Genomic DNA, 17,213 nt, shown 5'->3' with positions numbered 1-17,213 from the left:
AAGTTCAGAAACTAGACAACAAAGCTGTTTGGCAGTGCTTAATGGTATATACCTCAATGCATGGAGTATAGTGAATAAGGCAGATGAGCTCAGGGCACAGATAGACACGTGGATGTTTGGTATCTTAGCTTTTATTGAAACATGGCTTAAAGAGGGGCAGGAATGGCAGCTCAGCGTTCCTGGTTACAGGGTTTTCAGACGAGATAGAGAGTGGGATAAAAAAAAGGGAGTGGCAATATTGGTTAAAGAAACAATTACAGCTGAGAGGAGGGAAGATATGTTGGAAGGATCATCAAATGAGGCCGTATGGGTTGAGCTAAAGAACAAAAAAGGGGCAGTCACACTGCTGGGAGTGTACTATAGACCCTCAAACAGTCAGGGGGAGATAGAAGAGCCAATATGTTCGCAAATTTCTGAGAAGTGCAACAATCAGGCAGTAATAGTGGAGGATTTCAACTACCCTAATATTAACTGGGATACAAACAGTGTGAATGGTATAGAGGGCGCAGAATTCTTAAATTGCATTCGGGAGAATTTTTTTAGCCAGTACGTAGCAAGCCCAACAAGAGGGGGTGCAGTTCTGGATTTAGTTTTAGGGAAAGAAGCTGGGCAGGTGGAAGGAGTATCAGTGGGAGAGCATTTTGGTGGTAGTGATCGTAATTCAGTTAGATTTAGCGTAATTATGGAAAAGGACAAAGATAGAACAGGAGTTAAAGTTCTCAATTGTGGAACGGCCAATTTTACTAAGTTGAGAAGTGATTTAGCAAAAGTGGACTGGAAACAGCTACTTGAAGGTAAATCAGTGTCAGAGCAGTGGGAGACATTCAAGGGGTTCAGAGTAAACATGCTCCCACAAAAAGGTTGGGACTGCCAAATCTAGAGCCCCCTGGATGACAAGAACCATACAGGGTAAGATAAGGCAAAAAAGGGAAAGCAAAAAGAGGGCATGTAAAAATACTGGCAAGTAAAATCAAGGAAAACCCAAAGATGTTTTATAAATACATAAAGAGCAAGAGGATAACTATGGAAAGAGTAGGGCCTATTAGAGACCAAAAAAGTAACCTGTATGTGGAGGCGGAAGATAGGAGTATGGTTCTTAATGAATACTTTGCGTCTGTCTTCACAAAAGAGAGGGATGATGCAGACATTGTAGTTAAGGAGGAAGAGTGAAATATTGGATGGGATAAACATAGTGAGAGGAAGTATTAAGTGGATTAGCATCTTTGAAAGTAAATATACCCCCAGGCCCGGATGAAATATATCCCAGGCTGTTAAAAGAAGCAAGGAAGGAAATAGCGGAGGCTCTGACCATCATTTTCCAATCCTCTCTGGATACAGGCGTGGTGCCGGAGGATTGGAGGACTGCTAACATTGTACCGTTGTTTAAAAAGGGAGAAAGGGATAGACCGAGTAATTACAGGCCAGTCAGCCTAACCTCGGTGGTGGGCAAATTATTGGAATCAATTCTGAGGGACGGTATTAATTGTCATTTAGAAAGACACGGGTTAATCAAGGATAGTCAGCATGGATTTGTTAAGGGAAGGTCGTGTCTGACTAACTGGATTGAATTTTTTGAGGAGGTAACAAGGAGGGTCGATGAGGGTAGTGCGTTTGATGTAGTCTACATGGATTTTAGCAAGGCTTTTGACAAGGTCCCACATGGCGACTGGTCAGAAAAGTAAAAGCCCATGGGATCAAAGGGAAAGTGGCAAGTTGAATCCAAAATTGACTCAGTGGCAGGAAGCAAATGGTAATGGTCGATGCGTGTTTTTGTGACTGGAAGGCTGTTTCCAGTGAGGTCCCTTGCTCTTTGTGGTATATATTAATGATTTGGACTTGAATGTAGGGGGCATGATCAAGAAGTTTGCAGATGATACAAAAATTGGCCGTGTGATTGATAGTGAGGAGGAAAGCTGTAGACTGCAGGAAGATATCAATGGACTGGTCAGGTGGGCAGAAAAGTGGCAAATGGAACTCAATCCAGAGAAGTGTGAGGTAATGCATTTGGGGAGGGTAAACAATAAATGGGAGGATACTGAGAGGTGTAGAGGAACAAAGGGACCTTGGATTGCATGTCCACAGATCACTGAAGGTAGCAGGACAGGTTGATAAGGTAGTTAAAAAAGGTATATGGGATACTTTCCTTTATTAGCTGAGGCACAGAATATAAGAGCAGGGAGGTTATGCTCGAACTGTATAAAACAATAGTTAGGCCACAGCTTGAGTACTATGTACAGTTCTGGTCACCACATTACAGGAAAGATGTAATTGCACTAGAGGGGGTACAGAGGAGATTTACGAGGATGTTGCCAGGGCTGGAGAATTTTAGCTATGAGGAAAGATTAGATAGGCTGGGGTTGGTTTCTTTGGAACAGGAGGCTGAGGGGAGATTTAATTGAGGTGTACAAAATTATGAGGGGCCTAGAGTAGATAGGAAGGACCTATTTCCCTTAGCAGAGAGGTCAATAACCAGGGGGCATAGATTTAAAGTGATTGGTAGAAGGATTAGAGGGGAGCTGAGGAAAATTTTTTTCACCCAGAGGGTGGTGAGGGTCTGGATCTCACTGCCTGAAAGGGTGATAGAGGCAGAAACCCTCAACTCATTTAAAAAGTACTTGGACATGCCCCTGAAGTGCCGTAACCTACAAGGCTACGGACCAAACGCTGGAAAATGGGATTAGGCTGGATAGCTCTTTTTCAACCAGCACGGACACGATGGGCAGAACGGCCTCCTTGTGTGCCATAAATTTTCTATGTTTCTATACCCCAGCACAACAAAGGCTGAAAGCTGAAAGAGGGGATTGGAAAATAACCCAAAACTGTTGGAGAGCCAAAGATATATCCCACTAGGAAACCTAGTTGACTTTTACTGCAACTGGGCCACCCATATGTGGAGCGATATCCATACTGCGCAAACTTTTCCAATGAAAACAAAATTCAGAGCAATAGTTTCTACGGCGGGAGGGAGGGGTTTCTCGATTCTTCTAATTTGTGGTCTTATTAGTGTCTAAATAATAATTGTTGACCGCAAAACTTCAAAAGAACCACCAAGATCAACTCTGGCCGAGGTATTAGAAATTCAAATATTAGCCCAGGATGTGTCAACAGCTGAACCATTTTATCTGCACGCGGCTGAACTGAGTTCCCATGCCCCACTGGGTCGCTAACTCTTCCAGGTGAGTCTTTGTATCAGTTTTCATTATTTAAAAAACTGTGTGTTTAAAACGGTTGCAGACGGTGAAAGGACCTTTGGTAATTTTAAAACACTTTGAGGGGAGTGGGGGCCTTACCTATTGAAACAATTGACCATCGCACTCCCAGATAGACTGCCTGTGATACTAGCTCCGGCCAGTGCCATTGTGCTCGCCGTTTCACTCAGGTTGTCTCGTATTGCACCTATTCTGTCCATGTGACTGCCACTGGCACTCAAACTGCCCGTCAGGCCCCCGACACTTCCCTCTCCGATACTGGGGTTATTGCGAGCCTCGACTACAAAAGTGGTATCTAGATGGGCAGAAACAAACACAGCTTATAACCTTTGATTGACTTCACTTTGTTAGCAATTAAAATCTTGGGCAGATGCTTCAGATTGTAAGTATGAAGTCTCCTATCGAACTTCCTGAATACATCATTGTGCTTTGAAACTTGCCTTACCCTCAGCGTACATATACCCTGCATAGGTACAAACCTTTAAAAAAAATCAATCATGTAGCATCTGCAAATAAATATTTTCTGTAAATTTGTAATTGTTAATAACCTAGCCAACAAGGTGGTAAGAAAACACAGCAGCAACTGACCATTTCTTTAGGTCTGGGATCAAACACTTTTAAAAAAAAAAAATAATAATGGGTAGAGTTACCGACAGATAACATGAAATATGAGGAGTGGAAAGGCAATAGTGTTAAGCTGGAGTGATGTAGTATCCAACTGGTACCACTGGATGGATCAAGCATAACTCGAAAAGCCAGGGCAATTCAATCCTATTTGCTATTTTGTCCTGATTGACTTTTTGGGGGCCTAGGAGGTCTGCAAAGGGCTGTTCTTGGTGCTCTTGTTTCGTTGATGGATAAATCTTAATCAGCAAAACGTGACGTGCAAATTAACGGGACCATGGAGTTAAACTTTGTGTGTGTTCTCCCCTGCCCCCGGCATACACCTATATACCGTATACATCCTGAAGGCAGAAAGTTTGGGCACCCCTGCACTGTTCCATGAAAAAACACACAAGCAGGGCTACTAGGTACAAGTGTGGAGTTAAACCAAAACTGGTGGGAAAGTTGATGCACCCCCAACACAGCTAGATACATACTGGAGGAAGGGCTGCTCATACATAATGAATAGTACATGGCAGGGGAGAAAATCAACTACAAAATTTAGGGGTGGGGAGTAGTCAGTCAGTTAAATTAAAATGGATGTTTTACACACAATCTGAACGATGAAATGCATTGAGAATCTTTTCATAAATAAGCCTTTTTGCAGAGTTAAGCTGGCATGCTTTTGTACAGTGCATAACTAGTCGTATGGTTAACAAAGGAACTGCTGAAATGGCACTGTAAAAGTGAATCAATTAAAGTGCTCGCAGAGGCGTGAATTTGCCACATTGCTGCAGGCTCTCTTTGCTGCTACCAGCACCACCCTCACCCAGTGAAAGACAGGCAGCAGCTAAATCCCTGTAGGCCAACATAAAGGGCAACTGCTGGACAAAGTGTGCTCAGTGATGAAGGCACACACTGAGTCAGCAGCGCTGCCTGCAGAGATTCACTAAGATATCGCCCACCCACTTCTACTGTGTAAGGAATGGCAATGAAAATGCTTTTTAAATTAAAAATGAAAGCGACTAAACATAAGCGGAGATGAATATAACAAACCGTAGACAGTTTTTAAACAGGTACCAGAAAACTTGGGACGGTTAAAAATTAGCCCGTACCTAATGCTGCATTTCCTCCACCAACATTATCATTTTCATCATCAAATTCTATCCGCACACCCTTTCCAGTGCCGGCAGAAACACCACAGCCGCCACTACGGCACAGAGAAATGGGGACTACTCCATATACATATGCCAGCATAATGGGAACCCCAATACCTGTAAAGATAGAACAGAAAAGAAATCCATTTAAACAGCTCAATACAGAATATCACCACCTATTTGCTGTAGATGTTTTTGTGCTACACTGTTCATTACATTAACTAACCGCCCAGGCACCATGTCCAAATTAAAAATAATCTGGTATGTCAGCTGCCAGCCCTTGGTAAAAGCCTGCAAGGTACCTTGCTTAGGTCAAGATAGGTCACTGCATGTTGGTGAGCAAATATTTCCTACTTCCTAAGCAGATGACTTTGTGAACACTAATTCTGCATTAATAGGCTTACAACTTTGTAACTGGCCCATGCCTTTACTGCAGTTTTTGTTAACAGTTCAATCCCAATTTTCTTTGGCTGTTTCCCCAATTACAAGCCCGATTATTTTCAAGTCAATGACTTTTTTTTTTAAAAAAAAGAAACATAATTCTCTAATAGAAACCTGAAATCATATTTGAATTTCAAACACTTCACAAAAGCCGTCCATTTGAGTTTAACATTAGTTTTTAATCAGTGTCAATTACACACAAATGTCAACAGTTGCATAGTGTGAAAAAGTGTGCAGTTGCATAGTGTGAAAAAGTGTGCAGTTGCATAGTGTGAAAAAGTGTGCAGTTGCATAGTGTGAAAAAGTGTGCAGTTGCATAGTGTGAAAAAGTGTGCAGGCAGCAGGCAGATAGCCAAAGACATGCCACATTTTCAAACTGCTGACAGCCCTATATTGGAGATAATTATATCAAACAGTGCTGTCACTAGCTTTATTTAGGGCATTGGTGGCAACATGTTACAAGTAAAAAAAAAATTAAAACAATTTAGCCAATATACTTCATCTTGAATTAATAAATTCATCATCTAAGCTGCTTCCACTACTGCTATAACCCTAGTGCTAGATTGTTTAAAATGCTCTCTTCAGACAACCCACATTTCCAGGGCAAATTCTATAATTGTACTGTGGGTAGTTTTCTTTCCACAGCTGAAGTGGATACAGTATGAACATTTCACATATTGCACTTGACTCAAATCCTAGCAACAAGGCTTTTCTGTTTATGTTGAACATAATTGATTTTACATAGGTGACACAATTACCCAGATCAGAAGTTCAACTGTTACTCTGACATACCTCAATGCTTCATACACACAAAACACAAAAGTGACCACATTATGGAAGAAAATACTGAGCAGGCATTTCATAGAGTCATAGAATGATATAGCACAGAAGGTGGCCATTTGGCCCATCGTGCCTGTGCCGGCTCTTTGAAAAAGCTGTCCGATTAGTCCCACTCCCCTGCTCTTTCCCCATTGCCCTGTAATTTTTTTCCCTTCAGGTATTTATCCAATTCCCTTTTGAAAGTTACTATTGAATCTGCTCCCACCACCCTTTCAGGCAGTGCATTCCAGATCATAAAATATTATTCATCCAACCATAAACTATTTTACAGCAGAACCATTGGTCCTGAAGATTAGAAAGTTTATATACTCAGTAAAAAGTTATTCTGGGCTGAACACCTTTTTAAAAACATGCTCAATTAAATATATTACGGTCATGTGTGAAAGGAAAGTTCCTATAATCCATCTGAGGCTAGTTTTGTTTATGTATATTCTTGAATAATACTGGACGAATCAAGTGATATACCGAAGGAGGCAGCCATGCTCCACAACTGAGCCCAAATCAATTACATCCATCACACAGATTAGAGGAAAGATATAAACAAATGAGCCCACTTCACCCGACAGGCAGCTCCCTTGGTCCCTTGACACCACTGCCATCCATTCCATTCAAAACATACAGACTGCAATCCCTCCCAGGTGCAGGCTCTCAACATTCTTACACAATGTTCACAAATCTCTGAAGGTGGCAGGGCAAGTTGATACAGTGATTAAGTGTACGGGATACTTGACTTTGTAAATAGGGGCATTGAATACAAAAACAAGGAAACATGCTAAACCTTTACAAAACACTGGTTAGACCTCAGCCAGAGTATTGTGTACAATTCTGGGCACCACAATTTAGGAAGGATGTCAAGGCCTTGGAGAGGATACAGAGGAGGTTTATCAGGATACCACCAGGGATGAGGGACTTGAGTTATGGTGCAGAGATTGGAGAAGCTGGGATTGTTGTTCTTAGAGCAGAGAAGGTTAAGGGGAGACCTAATGGAGGTATTCAAAATAATGAGGGGTTTTGATAGAGCAAATAGGGAGAAATTGTTTCCTCTGGCAAGTGGGACAGTAACCAGAGATCACAGATTTAAAATAATTGGTAAAAGAACCAGAGGGGAAATGAGGAGAATTTTTTCACACAGAGGGTTGTTTAGATCTGGAACACACTATCTGAAAGGGTGGTGGAGGCAGATTCCATGGGAACTTTCAAAAGGTAATTGGACATGTACTTGAAGAGGACTAATTTGCAGAGTTATAGGGAAAAATCTGGGGGGGTGGGACTAAATTGGACAGCTCTTTCAAAGAACCAGCACAGGCACGACAGGCTGAATGGTCCCCTTCTGTGCTATAAGATTCTATAATGGTGTAAAGGGTTAACAATATGATAAACAAGGGTCAGCATCACTGCCCTAAAAGAGTGTGTGCAGCAAGCTTGGGCACACATGGAAGTAGCTGAAGATTACATTGGTGAAGATGATGTACACCTAAGCATGAGGATAAACTTGAATAGTTAGGTGCAAGGAAGAAGAATTTGCATTTTTAAGACACTTCATTACATCTCTCGAATGTCCCAAAGCACTTCACACAGAATAAATTACATTTTGCAGTTACTGTTATGTTGGTAAACCTCAGCACAAAAGTTAATGACCTGGATAACTAATCTCAATTAGATATTCAGAATTCTGCCACTGGGGAAGGTGCTAAACACAACACTGCAGAGCCTCTTTTACTCAAAAATGGTTGACTCACCCACTATTTCCTGGATGTAACCTCACCATAGATAGCACTCATTCTCAGCAAACTTCCATAAGAATTATGCAATTATAATTCCTAACCTACGAACACAGGAATAACTGTTGCAAGATTGTGTCAGAAAGGGCACTCATTCAAGAAAGACTGCCAAGCATCCATTTATGGCGACTTGTCCCAAAATTTACATAGCCCATAAAGGAGGATCTTCCATGAGCATGAGGGGAGATACAGCATGTCCAACTCAATTCCTCCACAATGCTGAGCTATCTTTCCTTCACACAGCAAACCATACCCAAGGCTCTGGATATCCACCCAAATCCCACACCTTCCATTGCAGTTTTGCATCCAGCTCAGACTTACACCACTTCAGGAACCCAAAACCTTCAACACCAACCCCAAACTCTGCTCCAAAAGCAGATCCAAAACACTGCCCCATCTTCATAATCAGCCAGGATGCTGATTCCAGACTATGGTAAGTGCAGAGCTCAGTAACAAACCTCCAATTACACACAAGATCAGCTATCTGCCAATCCACAGAGATAGAGACTGATAGCAAAACCTGTAAACAAGTGACAGGAAAAACAACAGTGCAGGTCTGATTATCCCCTCCAAGCTAAGTTCAGACTTTTCTGCCTAGACTCTGGGGCAAAGTTAGGCAATAAGCACAGTCTGACTACCCGCAATTAGAGAGTGATCAACTTATGTGAATAATTAGTCACAGCTGCCAACGCAGATTTGGCCCTGCACCGGGAGCTAGACTAATGGCAGGTGCACAAAATGCTCCGAGCAGGTCGAATTTGAGGATACATGCACTTAAAATTATACGGCCACATAGGGGGGTAAATATTGTTTAAGCTTTTGTTAAGCTTTTGTTAAGCTTCTAAATGACATTGAGTATGCCAAGACTGGAAGTTGGTGGGGGAGGGGGGGGGCGGAGGAGGGAAGAGAAACGGTAGAAGTGCCAGGCAAATGGAAACCCAATATGAAGGCCTGAAACAAGAGCCTGCGATGAAACAAGGGTGAACTCAAAATTATACTTTTAAATACAAAATAAAAATGCATCGAACTAAATGCAACAAAAGCAAAACCAAAAATGCAAAAATAGTAGCTTATGCTCACTCAGAAAACAGCATCATACACCATTAAGAAACTCACTGCTGTAGGCCAGAATGCGGGTTTGGAATTGTGCCTGTTTTATACAAGCTCATCTTGACCATGAGACCCACATCCTACTCCCTCCACCCTATTCCCACCAAACTGCTGACAGCCCAACTTCCCTTCCTGGCCCCCATGTTAGCTGATATTGTTAACGGTTCCCTCTCCTCAGGTACTGTCCCCCTCCCCTTCAAATCTGCTGTCATCAACCCTCTTCTCAAAAAACCCACCCTTGACCCACCCCTCTATCCTTGCCCCATCTCCAGCCTCCCTTTCCTCTCCAAAGTCCTTCAACGTTTTGTCGCCTCCCAAATCCGTGCCCATTTTTCCCGCAACTCCATGTTTGAATCCCTCCAATCAGGTTTCCGCCCCCCCACGGCACTGAAACGGCCCTTATCAAAGTCACAAATAATATCCTATGTAACTGTGACCGTGGTAAACTATCCCTCCTCATCCTTCTCGACCTGTCTGCAGCCTTTGTCACGGTTGCCCACACCATCCTCCTCCTCCAATGCATCTCCTCCGTTATCCAGCTGGGTGGGACTGCGCTCGCCTGGTTCCATTCTTATCTATCCAGTCATCGCCAGAGAATCACCTGAATTGGTTTCTCTTCCCGCTCCATTTCCTCTGGTCCCCTCCTATTTCTCAACTACATGCTGCCCCTCAGTGACATCATCCAAAAACACGTCAATGACGACACCCAGCTCCACTTCAACCAACATGTCTTTCGACCCCTTCACTGTCTCTCATTTGTCACACTGCTTGTCTGACATCCAGTACTGGATGAGCAAAGATTTCTTCCAAATAAATATTGGGAAGACCAAAGTCATTGTCTTAGGTTCCCGCCGCAAACTCCATTCCCTGGTCATCGACTCCATCCCTCTCCCTGGCCACTGTCTGAGGCTGAACCAGAACATTCACAACCTTGTCGTCCTATATGACCCTGAGATGAACTTCCAACCACATATCCGCTCCATCACCAAGACCGCCTACTTCCACCTCCGTAACATCGCCCACCTCTGCCCCTTCCGCTGAAACCCTGATCCACGCCTTGGTTACCTCTAGACTTGACTATTCCAATGCTCTCCTGACTGGCCTCCCATCTTCCACCTTCCATAAACTTGAACTCATCCAAAACTCTGCTGCCCGTATCCTAACTCGCACCAAGTCCCGTTCACCCATCACCCCTGTGTTCACTGACCTACATTGGCTCCCGGTCTGGGAACACCTCAATTTTAAAATTCTCATTCTCGTTTTCAAGTCCCTCCATGGCCTCACCCTTCCATTTCTCTAACCTCCTCCAGCCCTACAACCCTCCAATGTCTCTGCGCTCCTCCAATTCTGGCCTCTTGCACATCCCCGATTTTAATTGCTCCACCATTGGCGGCCGTGCCTTCAGTTGCCTAGGTCCTAAGCTCTGGAATTCCCTCCCTACCTCTCTCTCCTCCTTTAAGACGCTCCTTAAAACCTACCTCTTTGACCAGGCTTTTGGTCACTTGTCCTAATATCTCCTTATGTGGCTCGGTGTCAAATTTTGTTTGAATATCGCTCCTGTGAAGCGCCTTGGGACGTTTTACTACAATAAAGGCGCTATATAAATGAAAATTGTTGTTGTCGTCTGGTCTGGTGATAAAAAATTTCTGAAGCAATCACGGAAAATGCAGGGAAAGGAAGTCCTTCTCCATTCACATAATTCTCGCAGCTTAAATGAGTCCTGCACATGCCAGAAGGACAAGACCGTCCCAACATCAGCACAATCCAATCTTAAAAAAACTGACAGCGCTCTCCCGGGACAATAACCCCCCCCACCACCATTACCCAGGCATGACCACGCACCACCAACACAGACCATCACAAAGTTTCCACAAATGTCACTGTGGTTTGTTGATAGCTCTCTCATCTCAGTTATTCAGTACAGAGGGAGGGCTGTATTATCAGATGTATCATCTTTCAAGGCTCCATTTGACTGCTCAGAGAGACATAAAAGATCCAATTTTCAACTTCAGCAGGGGTTCAATGGGAAGAAAAATTGGCCCTGATGTATAGCGGGCGGCCAATCCGATATCGCCCGTTGTATACCCCTGACATATAGCGGGCGGTCGATCTGATATCGTCCGTTGTATACCCCTGACGTATAGCGGGCGGACGATCAGATATCGCCCGTTGTATACCCCTGACGTATAGCGGGCGGACGATCAGATATCGCCCGTTGTATACCCCTGACGTATAGCGGGCGGTCGATCTGATATCGCCCGTTGTATACCCCTGACGTATAGCGGGCGGACGATCCGATATCGCCCGTTGTATACCCCTGACGTATAGCGGGCGGACGATCAGATATCGCCCGTTGTATACCCCTGACGTATAGTGGGCGGACGATCCGATATCTCCCGTTGTACACCCCTGACGTATAGCGGGCGGACGATCCGATATCTCCCGTTGTATACCCCTGACGTATAGCGGGCGGACGATCCGATATCGCCCGTTGTATACCCCTGATATATAGCGGGCGGTCGATCCGATATCGCCCGTTGCACACCCCTGCCAAAGTTGAAAGTTCTGGTGCCTATTACTATTAGGGAGTTCTCCTGGTGTCTTTCAACAATCCTCTCTCAAACAACACCATCGAAAACAAATTATCTAGTCATTTGTGGGACCTTGCTGTGCACAATTCAGCTGCCACGTCCTTTTAAATGCAAGTGCCTTCTTTCCCAAAGCTCCAAATAGGGCCTTTGCTTATTTTAATTCTGGCAATATGACACATGATGAAAAACTTCAAGGTCATGATACCCTGAGCAATCCATCAACTTATACATCTTGGCTCACCACGTGCCGAATAAGTGGAAAAAGTAGCAAAGAGATCGCGAGAAACTAGGGCCTCAGAACAGAGTTAGAGTTCGGCCTGAAACACCACAAAAATGTTATCTTAAAATGCTTGCTTTCTTCTCTAAAATCTGAGAAGGTAAAAAGAAAGCTATGTAATATAATACATTTTATCAAAGTAAACACAGTTCTCTGCAGCTGAAGGAGAGTGGCAAAGTAAGTGTTCATCTGCTTTTTCTGAAAATGGCAGAGACTGCTACTTTAAATAAATATTTTTTAAAAGATGCGAACAATGTAATTTGGCAAATTGTTCCTATTCTAACAAATCCAGCCTGAGACAAACAATATACTGTTCCCTCACAGCTTCACTGAAACATTTATAGGGAAACAAACCTTTGGCCCACATAAAACAATGAAAATTCTTTAACACCAGATAGTAAAAATTTTGTACACTTGTAAACAGCTTCAATGGAGGGAGGCACAGCAGAACACTGATTTGATCACAGAAGAATAGCAGTGAAGCAGACAGTGAAGCACAGATTCAAACTTCACATCAGGCCACTTTCTGGTAGCTAAAAATACCACAGTGAAGTGACATTTTTCCTGATTGTGCTTTAATTTAGTCTGGAATGATGCATTTACAAGAAGCAATCCAAACTGCCAATTAATGCAACTGTTACCCAATGATTGTTGAACAGAGAACAGAGATCTACATTGTTGAAAGGTTATTTGTTTCCTTACCTACAGTTACTGCAGCAACAACAGGGGAAACGATTACAGATAACGTCACACCTCCAGTGATCGCCAAGTTCCGCTTGTGTTTCGAAATGTCTTTTCCTTCGTAGCGGTTATGAATCTGAAAAATTAAAAAACTTCAACAAGGTGTGTTCCTTCATTATAGTCACTCCAACATCTCACTATAACAACATACATTGGTTCAGGCGCTCCAACGGAAGGAGGAGGAGCTGGAACATAGGAACAGGAGAAGGCCATTCAGCCCCTCATGCCTGCTCCGCCATTTGATAACATCATGGCTGATCTGTGGCCCATATCCCTTAATACCTTTGGTTGCCAAAAAGCTATCTCACAGTTAAATTTAGCAATTGAGCTAGTATCAACTGCTGTTTGCGGAAGAGAGTTCCAAACTTCTACCACCCTTTGTGTGTAGAAATGTTTTCTAATCTCACTCCTGAAAGGTCTGGCTCTAATTTTTAGACTTTGCCCCCGACTCCTAGAATCCCCAACTAGTGGAAATAGTTTCTCTCTATCCGCCCTATCCGTTCCCCTTAATATCTTATAAACTTCGATCAGATCATCCCTTCACCTTCGAAACTCTAGACAACCCCAATTTGTGTAATTGAGAAAAAAGGGGAGATGGAGAAGCCACCTTTTTTGGTCTGATTGACTCGGGATGTTTTACTGTGTTAAAGCTGCTATATAAATGCAAGTTGTTGTTATGGTAGCAGCAGCAGGAGAAAACAACGAAGAAGAAAAATTTATGTGGCATCTTTAAATCAGAAAAACGTCTCAAAGTGCTGCACAGCGGTGTAATCAACAAATAGATGCCATGTCAAAGTTGGAGATATTCAGAGAGGTAACCAAAAGCTTGCTCAAAAGGTGGGCTTTAAGGAGGATGAGGACGTAGAGAGGTAATTCTAGAGTGGGGCTGATGGGTGACTGAAGGTGCAGCCACCAGTGGTGGGGCAAAGGGATGGGGGGGTGCACAGGAATAGCTTCAACATGCACTGGGTTAGGGCTCTCCGACATCAGTAGGCTTAAAAGAAATGTTCAAAAAATGTAACTACTCATTGTGATTATACATTTTAGGTCAGCCTGAAACAAAAACAAAAGATTCTCCAGTTCGATGTTACTGATATTAGTAGAATCTATGGTAAACGAGGCAACCAAGTACACAGCTACTGCCCCACCGAATCACAGAAAGGTTACACAGCACGGAAGGAGGCCATTCGGCCCATCGAGGCCATGCCGGCTCTATGCAAGAGCAGTCCAGCTAGTCCCACCCCTCCACCCTATCCCCATAGCCCTGCAATTTTTTTCTATTCAAGTACTTATCCAGTTCCCTTTTGAAGTCCATGATTGAATCTGCCTCCACCACCCCCTCAGGCAGTGCATTCCAGATCATAACCACTCGCTGTGTAAAAAGTTTTTCCTCATGTCACCTTTGGTTCTTTTGCCAATCACCTTAAATGTTGCTTTGTCCTCTGGTCCTTGACACTTCAGCCAATGGGAACAGTTTCTCTCTATCTATTCTGTCTAGACCCTTCATGATTTTGAACACCTCTATCAAATCTCCTCTCAAACTTCTCTGTTCCAAGGAGAACCACCCCAGCTTCTCCAGTCCAGCCACATAACTGAAGTCCCTCATCCCCAGAATCATTCTGGTAAATCTCTCCTGCACCCTCTCTAAGGCCTTCGCATCCTTCCTAAAGTGCGGTGCCCAGAACTGGACACAATACTCCAGTTGTGGCCAAACCAGTGTTTTATAAAGGTTCATCATGACTTCCATACTTTTGTACTCTATGCCTCTATTTATAAAGCCCAGGATCCCGTATGCTTTTTTAAAATCGCTTTCTCAACCTGCCCTGCCACTTTCAATGATTTGTACACATATACCCCCATGTCTCTTTGTTCCTGCACCCCCTTTAGTTTATATTGCCTCTCCTCATTCTTCCTACCGAAATGTATCACTTCGCATTTTTCTGCGATATATTTCATCTGTCACGTGTCCTCCCATTCCACCAGCCTCTCTATATCCTCTTGCAGTCTATAACTATCGTCCTCACTGTTCACTACACTAACAAGTTTTGTGTCATCTGCAAATTTTGAAATTGTCCACGTCCAAGTCGTTAATATATATCAAGAAATGCAGAGGTCCCAGCACCGAGCCCTGGGGAACACCACTGTACACCTCCCTCCAGTCTGAAAAACAATCGTTCACCACTATGCATTACTTTTAGTAGCAACCTAAATTCAAACGAAGGTCTGTATCATTTCAAGTGTCTCCCACCAACAAATGGTGTTCAGAACTGGTCAGGAGAGTCACAATAATTTACAACATACATTAGTCATAATTCAAAGCAACCCGAAAGCCAAATAAATGTTACAAAACAAATAAATCCGACTGCACAGCTGCACACAAAATATTCAAATAGGCTGAAAGCCACAGGATATTGCATAACACTAAAGTTCCATGGCTGGCTGTATATACTTACTGATTTTTTATTTTTCCTGCCTACCGCAAAGGTTTATTTTTCAAAAGAGAAAAAAGGACAAAGTTAATTTTGTTGCCTGTATGTTCAAATATTGAGTGTCTAAAGGTTATGCTTCCTTTACAAAAATGACTGGCCTGTTTGAATAACAACGACTCCTTTTGATTGGTGTGATGCTGTCCCAACATCGTATAAGATATGCGATTTGAGAACCTTTTCATTCAATCATCTGACGAAGGAGATAATCTCCGAAAGCTTGTGATTTTAAAATAAATTTGTTGGACTATAACCTGGTGTTGTAAGATTCCTTACATTTGTCCACCCCAGTCCATCACCGGCATCTCCACATCATGGCTACAAAAATGTAAGCCTCACCTAGAAAATGAACATGGTCTCCATTTCCCTCACAGCAAAACATATTCATGGAGTAATGAGACTTGGAAAAAATTTGCACTGCAGGTTTGTTTCCTCCTCCTCCTCCTTTTAATTGATACTTTCTTGTTTTCTACAGTTCTATAATTTACATTCCTAAATTGGCAAACCCATTCAGTACTAAAATGTTACTACAATATGAAATCTCATGGCATCAGGTCAAACATGGGCAAGGAAACCTCCTGCTGATTACCAGCTACCGCCCTCCCTCAGCTGATGAATCAGTCCTCCATGTTGAACACCACTTGGAGGAAGCACTGAGGGCAGCAAGGGCACAAAATGTACTCTGGGTGGGGGACTTCAATGCACATCACCAAGAGTGGCTCGGTAGCACCACTACTGACCGAGCTGGCCGAGTCCTGAAGGACATAGCTGCCAGACTGGGCCTGCGGCAGGTGAATGAACCAACACGAAGGAGAAACCTACTTGACCTCATCCTCACCAATCTACCTGTCGCAGATGCATCTGACCATGACAATATTGGTGGGAGTGACCACCGCACAGTCCTTGTGGAGACGAAGTCCCGTCTTCGCACTGAGGGCACCATCCAACGTGTTGTGTGGCACTACCACCGTGCTAAATGGGATAGATTCAGAACAGATCTAGCAGCTCAAAACTGGGCATCCATGAGGCTCTGTGGGCCATCAGCAGCAGCAGAATTGATTCCAGCTCAATCTGTAACCTCATGTCCCGGCATATTCCTCATTCGACCATTATCAACAAGCCAAGGGGCCAACCCTGGTTCAATGAGGAATGAAGAGCATGCCAGGAGCAGTACCTAAAAATGGAGGTGCCAACCTGGTGAAGCTACAACTCAGGACTACATGCATGGTAAACAACGGAAGCAACAGAGCTAAGCGATTCCACAACCAACAGATCAGATCAAAGTTCTGCAGTCCTGCCAGTCAGTCGTGAATGGTGGTGCACAATTAAACAAATAACAGGAGGAGGAGGCTCTGTAAACATCCCCATCCTCAATGATGGCGGAGTCCAGCACGTGAGTGCAAAAGACAAGGCTGAAGCGTTTGCAACACCTTCAGCCAGAAGTGCCGAGTGGATGATCCATCTCGGCCTCCTCCCAATAGCCCCACCATCACGGAAGCCAGTCTTCAGCCAATTCGATTCACTCCACGTGATATCAAGAAACGGCTGAGTGCTTTGGATACAGCAAAAGCCCGACACCATCCCAGCAGCAGTGCTGAAGACTTGTGCTCCAGAACTAGCTGCACCTCTAGCCAAGCTGTTCCAGTACAGCTACAACACTGGCATCTACCCGACAATGTGGAAAATTGCCCAGGTATGCCCTGTCCACAAAAAAGCAGGACAAATCCAATCCGGCCAATTACCGCCCCATCAGTCTACTCTCAATCATCAGCAAAGTGATGGAAAGTGTCGTCGACAGTGCTATCAAGCGGCACTTACCAATAACCTACTCACCGATGCTCAGTTTGGGTTCTGCCAGGGCCACTCGTCTCCAGACCTCATTGCAGCCTTGGTCCAAACATGGACAAAAAAGAGCTGAATTCCAGAGGTGAGGTGAGAGTGACTGCCCTTGACATCAAGGCAGCATTTGACCAAGTG

The 17,213-nt window shown here is 43.7% G+C and overlaps 1 protein-coding gene across 3 annotated transcripts in view; it reads right to left on the bottom strand.

Annotated features, from left to right (window-relative positions):
• The window catches only part of rnf19a (ring finger protein 19A, RBR E3 ubiquitin protein ligase), a 102,319-nt gene that overhangs the window by 10,278 nt on the left and 74,828 nt on the right, over positions 1-17,213 (bottom strand). For all 3 annotated transcript variants that reach the window (XM_067982038.1, XM_067982040.1, XM_067982039.1), the window contains exons 6-8: positions 12,712-12,826; positions 4,928-5,086; positions 3,291-3,504 (exon numbers count right to left, since the gene is read on the bottom strand). In XM_067982038.1, coding sequence (XP_067838139.1) covers positions 3,291-3,504; positions 4,928-5,086; positions 12,712-12,826 — 488 coding nt within the window. The remainder of the gene's footprint in view (positions 1-3,290; positions 3,505-4,927; positions 5,087-12,711; positions 12,827-17,213) is intronic.

Source organism: Heptranchias perlo, chromosome 3, assembly GCF_035084215.1.
Source record: "Heptranchias perlo isolate sHepPer1 chromosome 3, sHepPer1.hap1, whole genome shotgun sequence".
Lineage (NCBI taxonomy): Eukaryota > Metazoa > Chordata > Chondrichthyes > Hexanchiformes > Hexanchidae > Heptranchias > Heptranchias perlo.
Note: the sequence above shows the minus strand (reverse complement) of the source record. Positions and strands in the feature narration are given on the sequence as shown.